This window comes from Oreochromis aureus, linkage group 12 (assembly GCF_013358895.1).
Source record: "Oreochromis aureus strain Israel breed Guangdong linkage group 12, ZZ_aureus, whole genome shotgun sequence".
Lineage (NCBI taxonomy): Eukaryota > Metazoa > Chordata > Actinopteri > Cichliformes > Cichlidae > Oreochromis > Oreochromis aureus.
In genome coordinates this window covers 14,503,219-14,520,517 of record NC_052953.1, presented here as the reverse complement: position 1 = coordinate 14,520,517, position 17,299 = coordinate 14,503,219, and the positions used below count along the sequence as shown (strand labels likewise).

The 17,299-nt window shown below is 39.5% G+C and overlaps 1 protein-coding gene across 1 annotated transcript in view; it reads right to left on the bottom strand.

The window, feature by feature from the left end:
- The window catches only part of fbxl17 (F-box and leucine-rich repeat protein 17), a 224,655-nt gene that overhangs the window by 68,041 nt on the left and 139,315 nt on the right, over positions 1-17,299 (bottom strand). Inside the window, exon 9 of the mRNA XM_031727363.2 lies at positions 3,641-3,717. Within this exon, the coding sequence (XP_031583223.1) occupies positions 3,641-3,717 (77 nt within the window). The remainder of the gene's footprint in view (positions 1-3,640; positions 3,718-17,299) is intronic.

Sequence of the window (17,299 nt, the reverse complement as noted above, 5' to 3'; positions counted from 1 at the left end):
AACTGTAAAAAGCCTTGCAAGCTTTATATAACACTTCTAAAACAAACCGTGCCTACATGTTTGAAATATGTTTTTCATTTGCTCTTTACTTGCTCCCAAGATTATTTTAACACTGGCAGCGCTGCAGCTGAAAGAATAAGGGTAATATTGAAATAACAATAAGAATAGGAATAAGAATATAAACACATTAATTTAATGAAAGTTATCTTGTAAACTTTTTTCTTTGCCAGCTTTCCTTTTTTCCTTTGGCTGCAACAATTGTGTAGCTTTTAGCCTGGATCATATTGTTAAATTCTTCATATTGGTTTAGGATTATAGCTTTCTGGTCGGCGTTAATCCCTTTAAAAGTAACATGAGAACGGCAAAAATGTCTGAAAAGATTGAGAAGACCATGTGTACGAAGACTAAGTATCACACAGAGAAAACCACTTGTAATGCAAGACACAGGAAATGTGAGAGAACGCTTTAGGATGTTTAATAAAATCTTTCAGTGCCCATTATTTATCATCAATCATAAGTTGTAGGTGTTAGTTGCTGAAAATCACAAACCATATGAAATATGTTAATCAGACAATCCAGGTGTTTAACAAGCCTCTATACTGCTTTGATTGCAACCAAAATGTTATTTAGGCTAATTAGTTTGATGTTCTTTGATGAATGCCACACAAGATTTGGAAGTTATTTTTTCTTCCCTTTCCATGGCACTAACTGGGCTTTCAGTAAGATCATTACCCCAAAATGCTCTATCCTCACTTTTTCCCTTTACTTCCTCTTCCTCACAAAATAATCTCTGAAACCATCTGCACTGGGAGTAAAATTACATATTGCCAGCTTTTCATTTCTGTCATCTAAACCTGTCTTTTTGTCTCCTTTTATATCTGTTTTCAAAGCTCCTATAAAATCACACAGGAAGCAAAAGCTGGGAGGAAAAAACAGAACACTCAAACGTAAGAGGCTTGTGGACATCTCAAATGCACTCACAGAAGCCATTAATAAAAATAATTAGCGCAGAGATGGGCGGAAAAAAACAGGGGCCAGCTTGGCAGATGTAAAATCTCATTTCTGTGATTTAATTTTTCAGAGACTGAAGCAGGAAATCCACCAATCATTGTGTTAGAGTACAGAGCTCTAAGAACAGGCATCTCTATCCTGGGAAGACATAAATGTACACACAAACATAAAAACACACAGACCCTATCAGCAGCCAAAGAGGGCCAGAGGGATCATTAGTGAAGGAAGAAGATCAGATATCACTAATTCATCTTGGTCAAAAGGATTAGAGACACAAGCAGAGAGAAGGGGATATATACCGGGCGCCTGAGAACATTCCTGGTTTAATGTACTATTGTGATCTTGGAGTCATTAATCAGACACCAGTAGACACACGCCCACATAATGTTTCACTCACTCGCAAATGCAGTTCAGGTTCTAGTTCAGAAAGGTCAAGGAGACTGTTGTTAGTGTAATTCACAGAAATCGTTAGCAAATGGTAGCTCATGTTAGAGATTAACCATTCGAGTCCACAATCTACAACACAAATAATCATGATTATGTCATGGAAGGTTAACGCTTAGTGACGGCAACATTAAGTATTTTCTGTATCATTTGTCCCTACTTTGCAGAGAACAGAGAAAACTGTAGTGGTGTGGTTTGGGGCAGCGTGCAGCCTTCCAAATGTAATCGAAGTAGTTCGGTCAGGAAAAAAGCCAAGAGTCGGAGTAATAAATTGTTAACTGTGGTGTTTCTCCAAGTGCAAAATCAAACAGGAAAAGCCTAAAATCCAATTTATAACAAAATTAAATGGCTTGCCAATGGATCCAAGCATCCTGGATCCATTAAGACGAGTGGATCGCACATTCCAAGATGTTGTCCTGTGCGTGTTCGGGCTACTCGTTCTTCTACACACAATAAGCCTGAAATAATTTATTGTTGTTTACGTTCCAAATTTTATGGAAGAAAACCAATCAAACAAGGAGTCAGCCTAGGGTGCCACACTTGTCACTGTTTTATATGTTCACCATTTATAATGAAAAAAGTGTTTTGTGGTCACATGATCCAACAGTAGTGTTGTCATGAATTAAAATCCCCTCAAAGCCCAATCAGTTTCTCTCGACTGTGTTGATAAACTTCAAGCGCTATAGTTCCAGTTTGACACTCAGGTATATTAAAGTTTCATTTTATAGACACTTTAACAACAATTACCAGCTAAAAACAATTCACAGACGTCGCATTTACATCAAGAAAATCAAATGCCAAAGCTCGATAGACTATAGAAAAATCACCATGGTACTAACAAGCAAAACCTTAGTTTTTCGTGTCATTTCTAATAGCTAGAGAGTCAGACTACAGTGAGATGCAAAACAAAAGAAAACTGAAGAAACAACACTTAAAAGTCAACAGGTGAAAAGCCTAACTATCAAAAAAAAGAACAGACGGCTTGTTATCTTAAGTTTAACACATTTAAGTATCAAAAATAAGAGAACCCCATGTGACAAACAAGCAGAACATCCATTAGTTTATTATCTCATTAGTCCCTTTATGAAATTCTGAACAGGAAATTTGAATAGATGAATTATTCAAACAATAACAAATTAACATAATATAAAAGAAAAAGAAAACAGACAAACCATTGCGGTTGGGAATTATTACAGCTTAAAGTCAAATTAAACTTTCTTTGACGATCAAACTCAGGCTATCATGCGTCACACCAAATATTTATTTGGGGGGGGGCTGGCTTTTGTTACCATACAGATTGTGGGTATTTTGAGCTGCAAATAACATAAGTGGTAAAAACCCTTCAGACTCTGTTAAATCGAGTAACAGTAGATTGGAGAAAGCAGACACCCAAAGAAAATAGTCGGCTGCACAGCTGGGAGTGTCATTTGTGCAATTTGAAGGGTGCACACATGCACAAACACAACTAAACAGTGGCCCACAAAGAACCAGGATTGCACTCCTGATGCTTCAGTACCGATGAACTCCAACTGTGTATTGTACTGTAGCTGATGAAAGACTCAAATATTCCGCAAAACATATGGCAGAATGGAATCAAGCAGAGAGGCAAGGTAGTGTAAACAAAATAAAAAGAGGAGATGATGCTACAGGGATATAAAAGAGATATATATCAGTGTATGCTGAGGATGAAAACACCATGTATGTCCCCCATCAGACAATACAAACAACTCTAATCCACCAACACAAGTAAATGTATAAAAATCCTGCTAAGAGTAGCCTTTTCATACCTCATATAATGTGCTCTGAAAGACTATTTCTCCAGAAAGCACAATATTTAACCTCTCATATAAGAATTCACAAAAGTCAGCCTTCAAGTAACCACCCCATGGTTTGACATTGAGTGGCCTGCTGAGTAATGCTTCTCGGTTTATTTAAAGAGTTTACTTAAAGGTAAATCTCTGGTAAAACTCTAGTGTGGGTAAATGTGCAGAAGAGCTCCAGCTAACACTGCTTTCTTCTGCTTGAAACTTTTCAATAATATTTTCACTGTTTACAAGTCTCATAAGAGGAAAGCTGTAAAATCAAATGAGTCCTGAATCACAGTGGTGAATGTGGGCAATAATGGAAATGATGATAATGTTGGCGGTTGACTGCAACAAAGGGACAGTGATTCAAAGTATCCTACCGTGGTCTGTAATTTTACAAGACACGAGATACAGCTCCTTCAAACTTCTCCCCTCCTTGGCAATGATTTCCACACACCTACAAAAGACACAGAAAAACAATAAATGTTTAAAACATCACCAGAAGCATCTGCGTCGTGTATATTGTGTTTCAATATTCCTTGATGGCAACGCTGCAATGCAATGCGCACACCTCCTCGATTATGCACACACACACACACACACGGGCACGTCGGATTATTCCACAGTAAAGGTTAAACAGCACTGCTGCAGGGTCATCTTTTAACACACATATTAATAATTAAATACCCGATCTGATTAAAGAAGTATGCATCAACATAGCCAGAGTGTATGTGTGAATATGTGCATGTGCGTGCCTCTCATACACACATTAGTTGTAGGCCTGCTCACTTCAAAGAGGCATATCTGCATTCAGTCCACTGTCTGATCCCGAAGGACCGACACAGTGTGTGTGTGTGTGTGTGTGTGTGTGTGTGTGTGTGTGTGTGTGAGATAGAGAGAGAGCATACACTAGAGAGTGCCATGGGGAAGATCAGAGTATCTGTATCAAATGATTCTCTTTAAATGCCTCTAATGAGAGTAGTGCGTGCAACAAGTAGATTTTGATCAACGCATTTGACCCATTAACCTTCAGGAGAAAATGTTTTGATCTTTACGCTGGTGTTCTTTCATGAAAATTTATGAGACAAAACAGACTAGAAGCGCATACACATGCATACTGTACAGCTCTCGTGTGTGAAAACAGAGGGGGGAGAGAAATCGTGATGTTCAGCTGACTGTTGCAGGTGAGTTTCAAATCTCAAACACAGAAGTACTATTGAGGGATTTTTTTTCCACTTTTGCAGTGCGCTCTGTAAGAATCTGCTTCACACAAATCTGAACTGGCGACTGGAGGTTACTCCAAAATGCACTGCCTGTATTAACTCACTATCTGAATGGCTTCTCTCAACGAAAGTCCCGGAGCATGAGTGAGAATTTGAGATTTTTTTCTTTTGTGCTGTTTATGGCACCTCTTTAATATCTAGCGAAAAGGACTTAAAATACAGTAACGGCTTGCTTAAGATGGATTTCTTTTGTTCTGCAAGAAGAATTTAAGGTTGCCCGGTTCATGGATTTCATTTGATGTGTGATATATATCACACCAAACTAATCAAGGCGTAAACAGGTACTAGAGAGAGAAGTTAAAATGTGTGTTATATTTTTGAAATTCGTATTTCTGAGTGGAGCCAAAGCTGTAAAAATGTGTACTGACCCATCTGCTTTAGTTCACTGGACTGCATCTTTATATTTTGCCTTTTCTATTAAATTTTTGTTGCAGCGGTCCTGTGAGTCTCTCCATGTTATCAGGTTGTCCTTTCACCCACTTTTTCACTGTCACTTCGCATCTCTGCCTGTTTATTTTCCTCTTTTCCTCTCTGCTTCTTACTTCATCCCACCTTTCTTGCTTTGTATAGCTACTCTTCTGTATCTCTGTCTGTGGCCTACTGTGTGATGGGGATAAAAGAAAACACAGAGAAGACCTGTTGAAATTGGCAATTCCTGTCTCAAGATTGTGCTGTGGCCAGCCTTAGATTAGAATCAGTTACCGCAGGGTCACAATATCATGCTGTTTGTCGGGGAGCTACAGTATTAGACCTGCTAATAAATTAATGTACTGGGAAGAGCTGGCGAGGAAACGGATAAAAAAGAAAGCAGCAATTGAGGGACTGCGACAAAGGCCGAGGCGAAGTGCGTCCTCTGGGAGCTTGTTACACTGTGCCCAGGTCCCCAGGGTTAGAGCAAAAGCAATTAGATCAGACATCAATGAACGTGGGAGGGAGCAGGGAGAGTAACTACAGCAGGAAACAGTAAGTAGAAATCTCTGTACAGTAGTCGAAGGGCTACATCATGGGAGACTGACAGATCTAAGCAAGTGGGGGAGAAAGAGAAGAAAGACTAAGAGGCCATTAACAAGGCCTGAGTGAGGTGAAATGACAGGAGGTGGGATCGAAAAGAAGACCAAGCAAAACGAAGCAGAGGTGCACGAAGTGATAACCAAGACATGGTTCACGCAACCTGGATGGGCTTCAAGATGCATAAACACCACACAAACACCACAAAGGTCAGCTAACATTAGCAATCTGATCCTTTTGAACAGCGTACAGACTCCCATAGCTAAAACCCCTCAATGGATATAGTGTTCATGTTTTGACAGAGCACAGGAGCCAATCAGCATGAGTCAGTTGCAGTGATGCAAGCACACAAGTGAGGTTCATAACAGTTTTAAGTGAGTGGCAGGCATACCTACACATTATTATAGTAAAGATGCAGGTGATTTTTTAAAAGATTGCTTTCTTTTAAAGGCCCCAGGGGGTCAAGCCTAAGTTCTCTGATCTGCAGAGTGTGACAGGACACTACTGGTGGCTTCAAAGCCTTTCTCCAGCATTGCCCATCTTACTCTTAGTTGTTTATGCAGAAACATGAAAGTGAGAAAGCTGAGGTGCTGGCACAGAAAAGACCACTTTGTTGGTACGGAGGGCTAAAAATGGATTACTCGTATCAAGGGTTATGGGAGTGAAGCTGTCAGAACTGGGACGACATGATAAATATTTGTATTTAGCTGTGTTCCTATTTGCTTGAAGATAGAGTAAAAGTTTTTAGGGAAAGCTGGTTTTATCTGAATTTCCTTAAGAGTTCGTAAGTGCACTTATTCTTGTTCTTGGCTTACTATAACCATAGACTTAATGAGCATGGCATTTGAGAGATCGTGTCAGCACTCTAAACGAATTCATAGTGTGATGAAATGCATGCAAATTAGAAGGAAATTCACAAGGAAATCTTCTTTTTACACATTGTTTAGCAGCAAAGTCACCAAGTTTGGCTTTTATCAGATTTGACTGGTGATTCTCTGACCACTGGTATGTATTCTTGTATGTATTCATTTAGATAAGAGCTCAAAATAATAACTGCCTGATAATGCTGGAAGGATGCTAAATGATACGGCCTTCTTGCATAAGGATTTTGGTAAAACGTGGATGCAAGCATGAAGCAGAGCAAGACAAGATCATTGTTGATGATCAAGGTTGTTGAGAAACTACTGGTAATACTGAAATGGGGAGGAAGGTGGGGTGGAGAAGAGGAAAAGAAAATGACAATGATTAAAGAAGTTTTAGAAAGAAAAACATTAGAAAGACAGAAAGGTGGTGGATATGATGAGGAAAGCAGACAATAGATGTAGAGGTTAGTTGTTGACAGAATGACACAGCTGATGTCAGATGAAGGATTAAGAAAAGCAGTTTGAAACAGAGGTGGACTGATGAAGTGACAGACAAATCTGGTGATGCGGTGATGATAAAACAGTGTAAGAGGCAAGAAGAGAAATATCACTGAAGAAGAAAATCAAGGAGTAGAAATGATAAGCTAGAAGATAATGAAACTGTGTCAGAATAATGGAGAGGAAAGAATCAGGAAACTGTGAAAAACAAAAAAAAATGTTTTACTTTGTACTAAATTACTGAGGCAATGATAAGTGAAGAAGAAGCAGACAGACAATCATTCAACCACAGTTGTTAACCACTTATTCAACAAGAGCTGCAGAGGGCTTAAGCCGAACCCAGCTGATGTTGCGTGAGAGGCAGGGTAGATTCTGGACACGATGCTCGTCCATCACAAACAGCTCATGCCCTCATGCACACCTACAGCCAATCAAATGAAAGCATGTGTTTGGATGCTAGGAGGAAATGCAGGCCGGATTCAAGAGAACTTGCAAACTCCATACAGAAAGACTTGAGTAAATTGTAAATGGAACGGTACTTTTCTAGTACTTTTCTACTCTATTTGAGCACTTAAATGCTTCTTTGCTACGAGCCTCATTCACACATTCGATGATGCGCTTTTTTCTTCAACTAAGCATTTTTATACACTTACAGTCACACTCCAAGGGCCATAGTGCTAACCGCTGTACTTGTGTCCAATGAAATGATGAAGATTTTAAAAATGAAAAAATAAAAATAAAATAAAAGAAAGGAAAGCACCAGAAGAAAAGGAGTATGACGTTCAAGCATCTTGTATATCGTACAGTTATGCAGCTAGCTAATACACAGCTCCAGGCTATCTGTTCCAATAAAATGACAATAAAATGGTTTCTATGACAACTAAGTACCGCATGTGTACAGGAGTAGTGAGGGGATAAGGGACCAAAGCAAGTGAGTCTCATCAGGGGTCATCTTGTGGTTATTGTCTCCGTAATGCCAGCACAAACAGCTAGAGGTAAACAATTAAAGTGTCCCTCCTTTCTTCATCTTGTTTTTACAGTTAAACCTCAACAGGATCTAACTGTGTGGTTCAGTGCTTGGCATACCGGGGAATTGTTAAAATGTATCATTCGTAAAAGCAAAGTCAGATGCAAAATTTCTATCTGAACTGAATTACTAAATCCATACCACTGGACCTGAAGGAGCAGTGGTATGGATTACTCTAACTCTAAAACATTTATATATATAACTGTGTTTCCAAGACAGCTAATGCCGCCTGCCAAAGAATGCAGCCTTTCTTCGACTCTAAAATCATAGTTTAAAAAAATGTAAAAAGTTGTTTTTAATGAATACAGCACATCTGTTACCTGAAAGAAAGAAAAATGTTATTATCCCATTACTGAGCCAATATGTAGAACTCTCGATACTCTCAACGGTAAATAAACAATTTAATTATTTCTCTGAAAACTTAAAGCTCTAGATGGAGCTATATTTTTTTTATACCATCAGGTAAAATATATATTTTGCTCATACTTATTCACGCTTCCCTTGGTATTTTTTCAGAGAGAAATTTTTTTTCTAGGATCCATAAAGCGGATGAGGATGGATGGATGGATGGATGGATCCATAAATGTAAATAAGACCCAAAGGTTTGACAGGCTATGGAGTACAGATTACGATGAAAATACTATATATATATATATATGCAATTTTTATCTTGGAATTAAATTTGCTCAACCATATTTCCCCAACTTGCTCGCTACCACTGCAAAGCTGCATTCAGTACATAACTCACTGAAAAAAATTAACACAAAATTAGATTTTAAACGCTACTGTGTGATGGGTGAGCAGTATTGACTTCTAAAAAAACAAGTTAATAAAAAGATTCTAATCCATCCCATTAAAGGTGTTATTTACAGGGACTACATTTAATTATTATGATGTGTTAGGAAGTGGGGTTTTTTTTTAAAAATCCCAGAGAAGCACTTTAATAACTAAAGCAAAATAGTAGAACTGAATTTTAAGAGGTAATAAATCATATCAATAGTGTACAAAATTTTAGGAAAATGGACTTTGAAGTCAAAGCCAAATCACTGAGGCAGGTTTTTCATTAGTTTTATCCAAATGGTTTATTAAGAAATCAAAGCTGAAAAAACTAGGAAAGTACATAACCTGGTATATGGTCATACTGCAGCCCTGACTATTGTTAAAAACATAGAAAACTCCAAAGGATGAGCACCTAGAAAATCACCAGCCAACCAGCACTGTGCCTAAGGACAAGCGGCCTCTGACTGTATTTCATGTGTGTGCACATGCTTGTGTGTTTTGTCGTATAATCAGAGTTTAAGCCTTGACAAAGCCTAGAGATCAGCCCTTAATACTGGCTCACTGTTTGATCAAACTTAATCTCTCCTATGAGCATGTTGCCATGGTCATTCTCAAATTAGATAACCACAATGCTTATTTAAGATTTATGTCTCTATGCCACACGCTAATTTTTGTTATTTTGTATTTCTGTTGTTAGCTTAGTTTCCATCAAGTAACTGAAAATTAATCCAAACTGAAAATTATAGAGTGTTTTTAGTTACACAACTGTTATTAGTGTCACATCCTTCACTAAGAATTTAAAGCATGTTTTTGTAAGTATGCAGCATTTTTAATTCAACACTCCACTGGTTTCTATTTCTTTAAAATAGGGTAATTTGTCTGTGAAGAATCCTGTGGGCGACTTTCTAACACACCCAGTCTAACCACCTTATTAGGCAACATCCATACACACAGGGCCTACAGCAAGAAAAAAGTGGGGATAAAGCAAGTGATGGACAACTTTGTGTGTGTGTTGTGTGCGCATGTGTGTGTTTGTATCATTACACAGTGAGTTGTTTGCGCTTGTGCAATTCATGCATATGTCTCTCAGAGGTGAAGCTAATCTTCTTTCATGCAGCACAGCCAGAGGTATCCGAGCAGACAGGCAGCAAGAGGAAGAATAGTAACAATACTTGAGAGAAACAGAGGTCCATATTTATCACAAAGACTGCAGACAGTCTTGCAGCCAAGCAACATGTGTAGTGTTTCTCTTTAGCTAGCCGATCACAATGGAGCAGGAACAAAGACACGGCTGGGAGAATGGCTGTAGGTAGGTACACTAGCACAGAGTCGACCAATACAAGCCCTCGTCTCATCCCGTTCCTCACACAACCCACAATTACACGGCTGTCTATACTCACAAAAGAAGCAGGGAAATAGAAATGGCAGATTTTCCAAAGAAGAGTGTGAAAAAGAAAAAAAAGGAGAAAAAAAACCTAGGCATCAAATGTATAAAGAAAAGCAGCTGAAGGTCTAGGGAGAGGTTGAAAACATAAAAAGTAGGAGAAGGAGGAGGTAGCACGGGTGACAGACAAGACTTCAGACTTCCACGGCTGTCTTTAGACTTAATGAAATTGAAGGGCGGAGCAGCAAAGAGGAGGAGAGTGAGGCAAGACATGGTATATACTTGTGTGGAGAACGCTCTTGCAAAATTATTCTTGCTGTAAATTTTCTTTATATCACCAATAAATCCATAAGCACGAGCAAGGAAGCAGGGTTCTGCTTCCACAGGCGATGTGCAGCATTGAGTTTCTGGAATCCTCTATGCAAAAAAAAAAAAAAAATAGCAAAAAACTTTTATTATGTTTTTTTCATTGGGTTAGTATAAATTGGTTCAAAGATATCCAATAACTTAAAAGAGCTCTTTAGTAAGCAAATACCTCATATTGAGGAAAGGCAACAACAATCTTAAAATGAAGCAATTCAAATTTTATTGAAAATGTTCACTGCTTTTGAAGAGCTGATTTAATATGTGCAGACTGTTCTGTTGCTTAGGCTTCAGTCAAACTACAGTTTTAGCTGTCTACAAGCAGTTTGTTTGCAAGATGATTCTGCACAGCTTTGTTACAGGTAACCTGTCTCAGTCCAACTCAGACGGGCTGCAATCACTCCCAAAGTGTTTGGCAATTAATGTGTGCCATCTAATTTATAAAAACCAAACAGACTGCCAATAATCTGCCAACAATTTGTAATCAGTCTAAGTAAGCTGAGCTCCAACTTAACTACATTACTAAGTTACTAAGGTTTGCAGCATGAAATTTACTGCAAACTACGGTAAATTTAACACTGAAAAGCGTACCTTATTTTGCACCCAATGTGTGCAGCTGTTAGAAAACAGGTACAGGTGGATGGCTCAAAGCAGTACCAAAAGTTTGGCTCTATCCTGTAGCTCTTTACTCAGTCTCATGTGTTTATGGTTTAGAGCAGAGTGCAACATACTTCTGTGCTGTAATAATATTGGTATTATTGCAGCCCTGGTATTACTGAAGTCCCGATGCAAGACTTACAAAGATAGGTCTTTTTTTCCTGTTTTACAGTGAGCAGATCAGTACACACTAAAAACATATCTCCCCATCTTTTCTCAGCAGTGCGCACACACAGCGCAACATTCATGTGTCTTTCTTTTACTTAACCACAATAGTGACTTTTACATATGTCTGTCAAAATGCATCGAACAGGACTGTGTTAAGGTGTTAGTCAAATATTCACAATATTCCAAACTGCATGCTTTCTTCTTCAGAAACTTCAATCAAGTGCAAACAAAAAAAACAAACAATTGCAGCTCTATGTACGCCTCAGCATCTTCGCAATTTAAAAAGGCAGCTGCCATGTCGTCCTTTTGTCTCATCATCATTCTCATCATGTGGTAACATCCCTTAGGTTTTCTGCTAGAATTAGTCGATTCTCTCGTGGTCTACAATGCAAAAACACACACCTGGCTGCTTAATGTTTTTGCACCACAAGCTACAAAAAAAAAAAAAGGCTTTCTGTGGTTAAGTGTTTCACACGGCCAAGCCCATCTCTATTTATTTTTGACAGCTTTTGCAGTCTCAATGAAAGCCTGTTCTGACCTCCGTGAAACCTAAGGGAATAAAATCTATATTATATAACATTATATTATATAACATTACATCTATCTATGAGCCATGCAAACCATTTGCAATGACCACAAAGTGTTGCATTTCTTAAAACAATACGAAACACAAACAGCACCACTTTATGTGAGTGCTGCCCATACAGTTTATTCATGTGTGTTATTTTAAATGACCAGCAGGACATTCAACGTTACAAACACTGACACCTGCTTTGACAAGAAGTGGAGAGAAAGCCTATGCTTACTTTATGCAACTTACCTGGTTACTGTATAACGCCAGCAGGCTCTGTTTCTGATACATCTGAACCTTGTAAAAGCCCATCCACATCAGCTAACCCGAATCATCTGTTAGCACAATTCCTCAAAGTCTCTCGATACTCCTTTTCCTTTGTTTTTCTTTTCTCCCCTTTAATGGATCGACACTGATCTCAAACTTGATACGCGGATACAATTGTGTCTATTTGTGTGCATTCGGTGTACGTGTGTGTAAGTTCAAGCAGTCTGAATCAGAGTCTGCTTCAACAATTAGGGCCTGGATGATTTCCCAGGCTAGCCTGCCATACCCACTGCTCTGATGAGAATCACATTCCTATTGTGTTCCACTACAGTTAATCATGTTTTCAAACGACTCAACAAAACGGTAGAGTATTCCAGCAGGTTGTCATCGGCCTGCTCAAGAATGTGCCGATGGGGTCATAACTGGAGCCATAAATGCCCATCAATCTCATCTTTCCTCCACAACCTGTGCTTTTTTTGGTTTGTCTGGGAAAGCAAAGCCAGGACTAAAAAACCCTTTTTAAGCCAACTAACAGAAAGGAGAAACATAAAGACCTCTGTGCCCCTGTCTTCTCTTATCCACTGTGAAGCCTGCTATTTAAATGAACATTTTCTCCAGCTGTAATCGCAGGCTAAAAAAAAAAAAGTTTCCACAGTAAGTGGTAGAAGTTACAGTAAAGAGACACAGTCCTGCTCTGAGTAAATAACAATTTGGCAGTTTGGGTAATAAAACTGAATTCAAAACTGCATCAGACTTTCATTGACATTTGATATAAATTCAACCGTAAACTCATGGACGACAATCCCCAAGAACAAGTGTCACTTACAAACCGGTCCGTATTTCCATCAGAAACTAGAGTGAAAAAGCCAACTAAGCACTTTGTGAGGTTAAGTGGCAGTTATTCACTTGAAGTTCATCCAAATGGACAGCCTGTTGCCTTGCCAACACTGACGGGCCTCCGTGATGCACATGCACAAACAGTATTTTAAAGCCGCTTTTCGGTTGCCAGCAGAAACCAAACTGGGCTGACATCACTCACGCATCTTTCCACACTTCCTCTGCTACTCCTTCCTCCTCTCTCTTGCACCTAAGTAGTTTCCCTGAGGACATGCAAGTGAGATACTCACCTGTAAATGAATAACCGGGTTCTGTAAAGCAATGCCATGCCCCTATCTGCCTCCACAGTCAACCCACTGCAGCCATAACACAATAAATAACCCAGGAGAAGATGAGCACTGCCCCGTGGCAGATGGTGATAACACTTACAGCCTCAGGTCTGAGCTGACACAGTGGCGTGCTGCCTGTGTGTCTGAGTGAGAGAAGGTTGGTGAATCTCTGCCCATGTGAGACGATCAGTTAAGACAGAGATGGTTGCCCATGATAGATGTCACTGTGGGGAATAAAAGTAGTGGATGCATCTGCTTTCCCACAGACTATTTATTTATTTGGTCAGCTTGAAGAAGAGAAAATCGGTTAAAAAATCTCAGTATGCTATGTGTATGCGTTTGTACTACACCATCCACATCATATAAGACGTGTGTGTGGGGGGGGTTCTATTAAATGTAATAAACCGTAAAAATTAAACTCTGCTAAAATGAAAAATAGCCTTTTTATCATTAAATGACCTTTGCTAATTAATTACTAATTAATGAAATTGTAATCAATTTAATTATAAAATGCACTGACAGACCGTAAGTAGTTGTGGTGACCACTTTCGATCCCAAGGAAATTGCATAGATTGATCGGTAACAGGTAACAATTGTGGTCCAATTCAGATTGACTGCAATTACACTCACACACATTGGAGAAGGTTTGCAAATGATTACCTTCTAATTTATAATAGGAGACAGATTGATAACACAATCCGAGATCCTGTGCATTGTTCAGTGCAACTCACCTATAATGAAATGGTTTGGCTAAAGGGGACTTGACTCTGCTGGTTGCATTCTGGTAATAATCCCATATAAAAGCAACAGAATATTGTTTCAGGCCTTCGAGTACCACTAGTTATGGAGGAATTTCTGAATTTACGTTTTAATTTTTGCCAGTTAATTAACCACAGTTAATTGCGCTATTATAACAAAGAGACTGCATGTAAGTGCCAACCTGACCGATTCAATCGTAAACTAATAGCAAACTGACTCCGTCTTAATGCACCAAGGTTGCTTTGAAGATGCCAACCAGCGGTCGCAGATCTGATACCGTTTTTAAAGGCAACAAGGTTGTTAGTTCATTGCACGTGGTCACAATAATTTTGGTCGTGTAATGGTTTCTCTTGTGTGTTGTGTTGTGTTGCTAAACATGTTATCTATCAGTCTCTACTGTAGAGACACTGGTAGAGTTGTCCCTTTGTGGGAAGTTAACCTGGGTGTATTCTTATTTATTTTTTTATTTGTATTTTATGAGACATCTTGTTTGTTTTTATGGATCTCTGAAAGAAAAAGCTTGATTGACTCAAATATTAATAGAAATTACTGAATCAGAACTTTTTTTTTTCTTTTTCTGACATTAAAGCAGGTCCCTATTTCTTTGAAATGCTGTCCAAAAGCACACAATAACATTTCACTATGATTAAATGCGATTTCTCCTGCAGAGATAATACAACCAATAAGTACTAGCTAATAACAGAATCTTGTTTCAGGCTCTGAAGAAAATAGCCAGTCTGACTTTGATAAATTGAGGTGAGCGTGCCCCTTAGGGCTGCATATCATAACTCTTCTGCTCCATGTCCACATGCAGAGAGAGGTGAACTATTACGATGTTTACCAATACGCCTGACACAGTGGCACACAGCATACACCCTCCGCCAACTCAGCCAAAGCTAATTGCTCTGCACTTTGATTACTGCCATCTATTTTAATGAGAGCTTATCAACCCATTCTTTCCTGCCCGTTTTCTCTGTCAAACACATGCAAACACGACAAACATGCATGAGTGCGTGCGCGCCACTTGGGCACATGTCCGCACACAGACAGGAGAACAATACTGTGTGCCATGTTCGTGATGGTGGCAGGAAATTGGAGGGTGTTCATTAGGCTAATGGATATGAAGAGGAAAGGAGAAGGGGAATGTGTGTCTGGGGGGTGGTGTGGCGGGGTGAAGAGCAAGAAGGCCACTGAATTTAACAACAACAAATTCTGTACAATGGTCCAACAAGTCATACTGCAGTATGTAATTTTCTCGCTACTATGATAGAGAGACGAATACTTCAATTACACGAAATGGCTTTAATTACGGTGAATTTGCCTCATAAGCCGACTCCTGTTGAGAACAAATGAGCTGTTACATTTTTGGTGCTAGTGCTCACTGCTCCTGCAGCTTGGCTGGATGGACTCGGCTTCATTACGATCACTGGTTTACCCGCACACACACCAAGATGACAAAGCCTAATCAATGGACTCACACTGCTCTAAAGACTCTGGAAGAGGAGAAACAGTAGATGCCGAACTGGACAGGGTTGCTGATCGATGGTGAAAATGGCTTCTGTGATCCTTTGAACACATTCAGCACACTTCTGTCACCTAGGATGTTCAGTAGGTTTTCCTTGAAACCTACAAAACATTATATTTTCCCACTGACAGTGAACAATGTGAGCAGAATATGCTATGACAGGCTGCGCATCACAGAGCGCGCACAAGAATACTGTACTTAAACTGAGGGAGACGAGAAAAGAGAGAACACCAAAAAGGGAGGAGTGTGCATTAGAGGGCTCGAGCATGACAACCGCATTACAACCACAAATATGCCAGATCACATCAATACACTGTGCCTCATCATTTTACGAGACGCTGCTTGTCCATGAAACTACTTCAACATGTCTAGTAAAACAATCATCAATACCACACACACACACACAAAACTGCTGCTGAATACTGCTGTTGTGCCAGGAAAACAAAGCCCCAAATAATTCCAAGATGAAGTTACAAAACAGGAATAGGAGATTATGCAAAAATAATCTGTATCTCTTCAATTTTTAAAAATTGAACCTGAAGTTGTGCCTCATCCTGCCAACATTAATGCCTGACTTTTGGTCTCTGACTTGATTTGTGGAGAGTTCACATTGACCTGATCATGACCCCCATGACCCAGGGCACCATCTTTGGACTAAGATGAGCAAAACTAAGAGAAAACTGAAAAGCAGCAGTACTGTCTTACAAACTGTACTCACTCTAAGCTACAAGTTTCCAGACAAATTTGCTGACAGTTGCTACAACCCGAGCAAAAGCAGGCGGTCCGAGGATTCCTCTCACTTTCTTTTTACACCCTAACACCTACACCTACAGGATAATATCACTGAATTGTCCTCTTTGATTTACAGCGCAAATTGCTTTCGCATTCCCTTGGTGTTATAATATTAAAGTATCACCTCTTACCAATAAAACGTACGTGTCACACTACAAATAAAACCCCCACGTAAAAAATAAATAACCTGTAGTATAGGGAGAGGGCTCTACCACATGCTGTAAAAACTAGCTGCTAATCCAATTGTTCCCTCCGTGGGGACAGGAGAGAGAAACATCCTAATGAGAAACCGGTGGCTAAATATCCATGATGGTAATAACAGTGGGAGCGTCTCTCAGAGCAGCCGTTTGACTCTGGTGACACACGGCCATTAAGTATTCATGAAAACAGATGTTGCTTTGCTCGCCAGCCCATTGGCCCAAACACCCCCTGAAAAATGCCAGAATCCTAAATGAATTTCCCAACAGAACGCCCCGTTTGATCCCCCGCCAAGAGAAAGGGAAGAGTTTTTCATGCTATAGGAGAAGGGAAGAAACAGACAACTATGAGGGAAGGAGGACAAGAACGGGGTTTATCCCCCTTCAAGTTGCTGTCCTATCAGCCTCATGCAACAGCTCTTGATCATCACCATCTCTTTCTCCTCATGCCTCATGCCACGTTTAGCACAATCTATTAGCTTGATAGCAAAGTCAATTTATTGAAATGGTCTTGATCAGGTAACACTTTCACTAGATTACTGCTAGCTAAGAATAGGGTTTAAGCTATGGCTTTCCATCCACAATGTATTTGTGTGATAAGTCCACTAGGGCAGATTATTTACAGGTGGGTGACAAATTACAGTAAAGAACCTGAACTCATGAACCCTAAACTGAGGCGATCCAATGGCTCTGCTATGTAGGGTTCATTGTGCGGGCATGATTTGGCTACC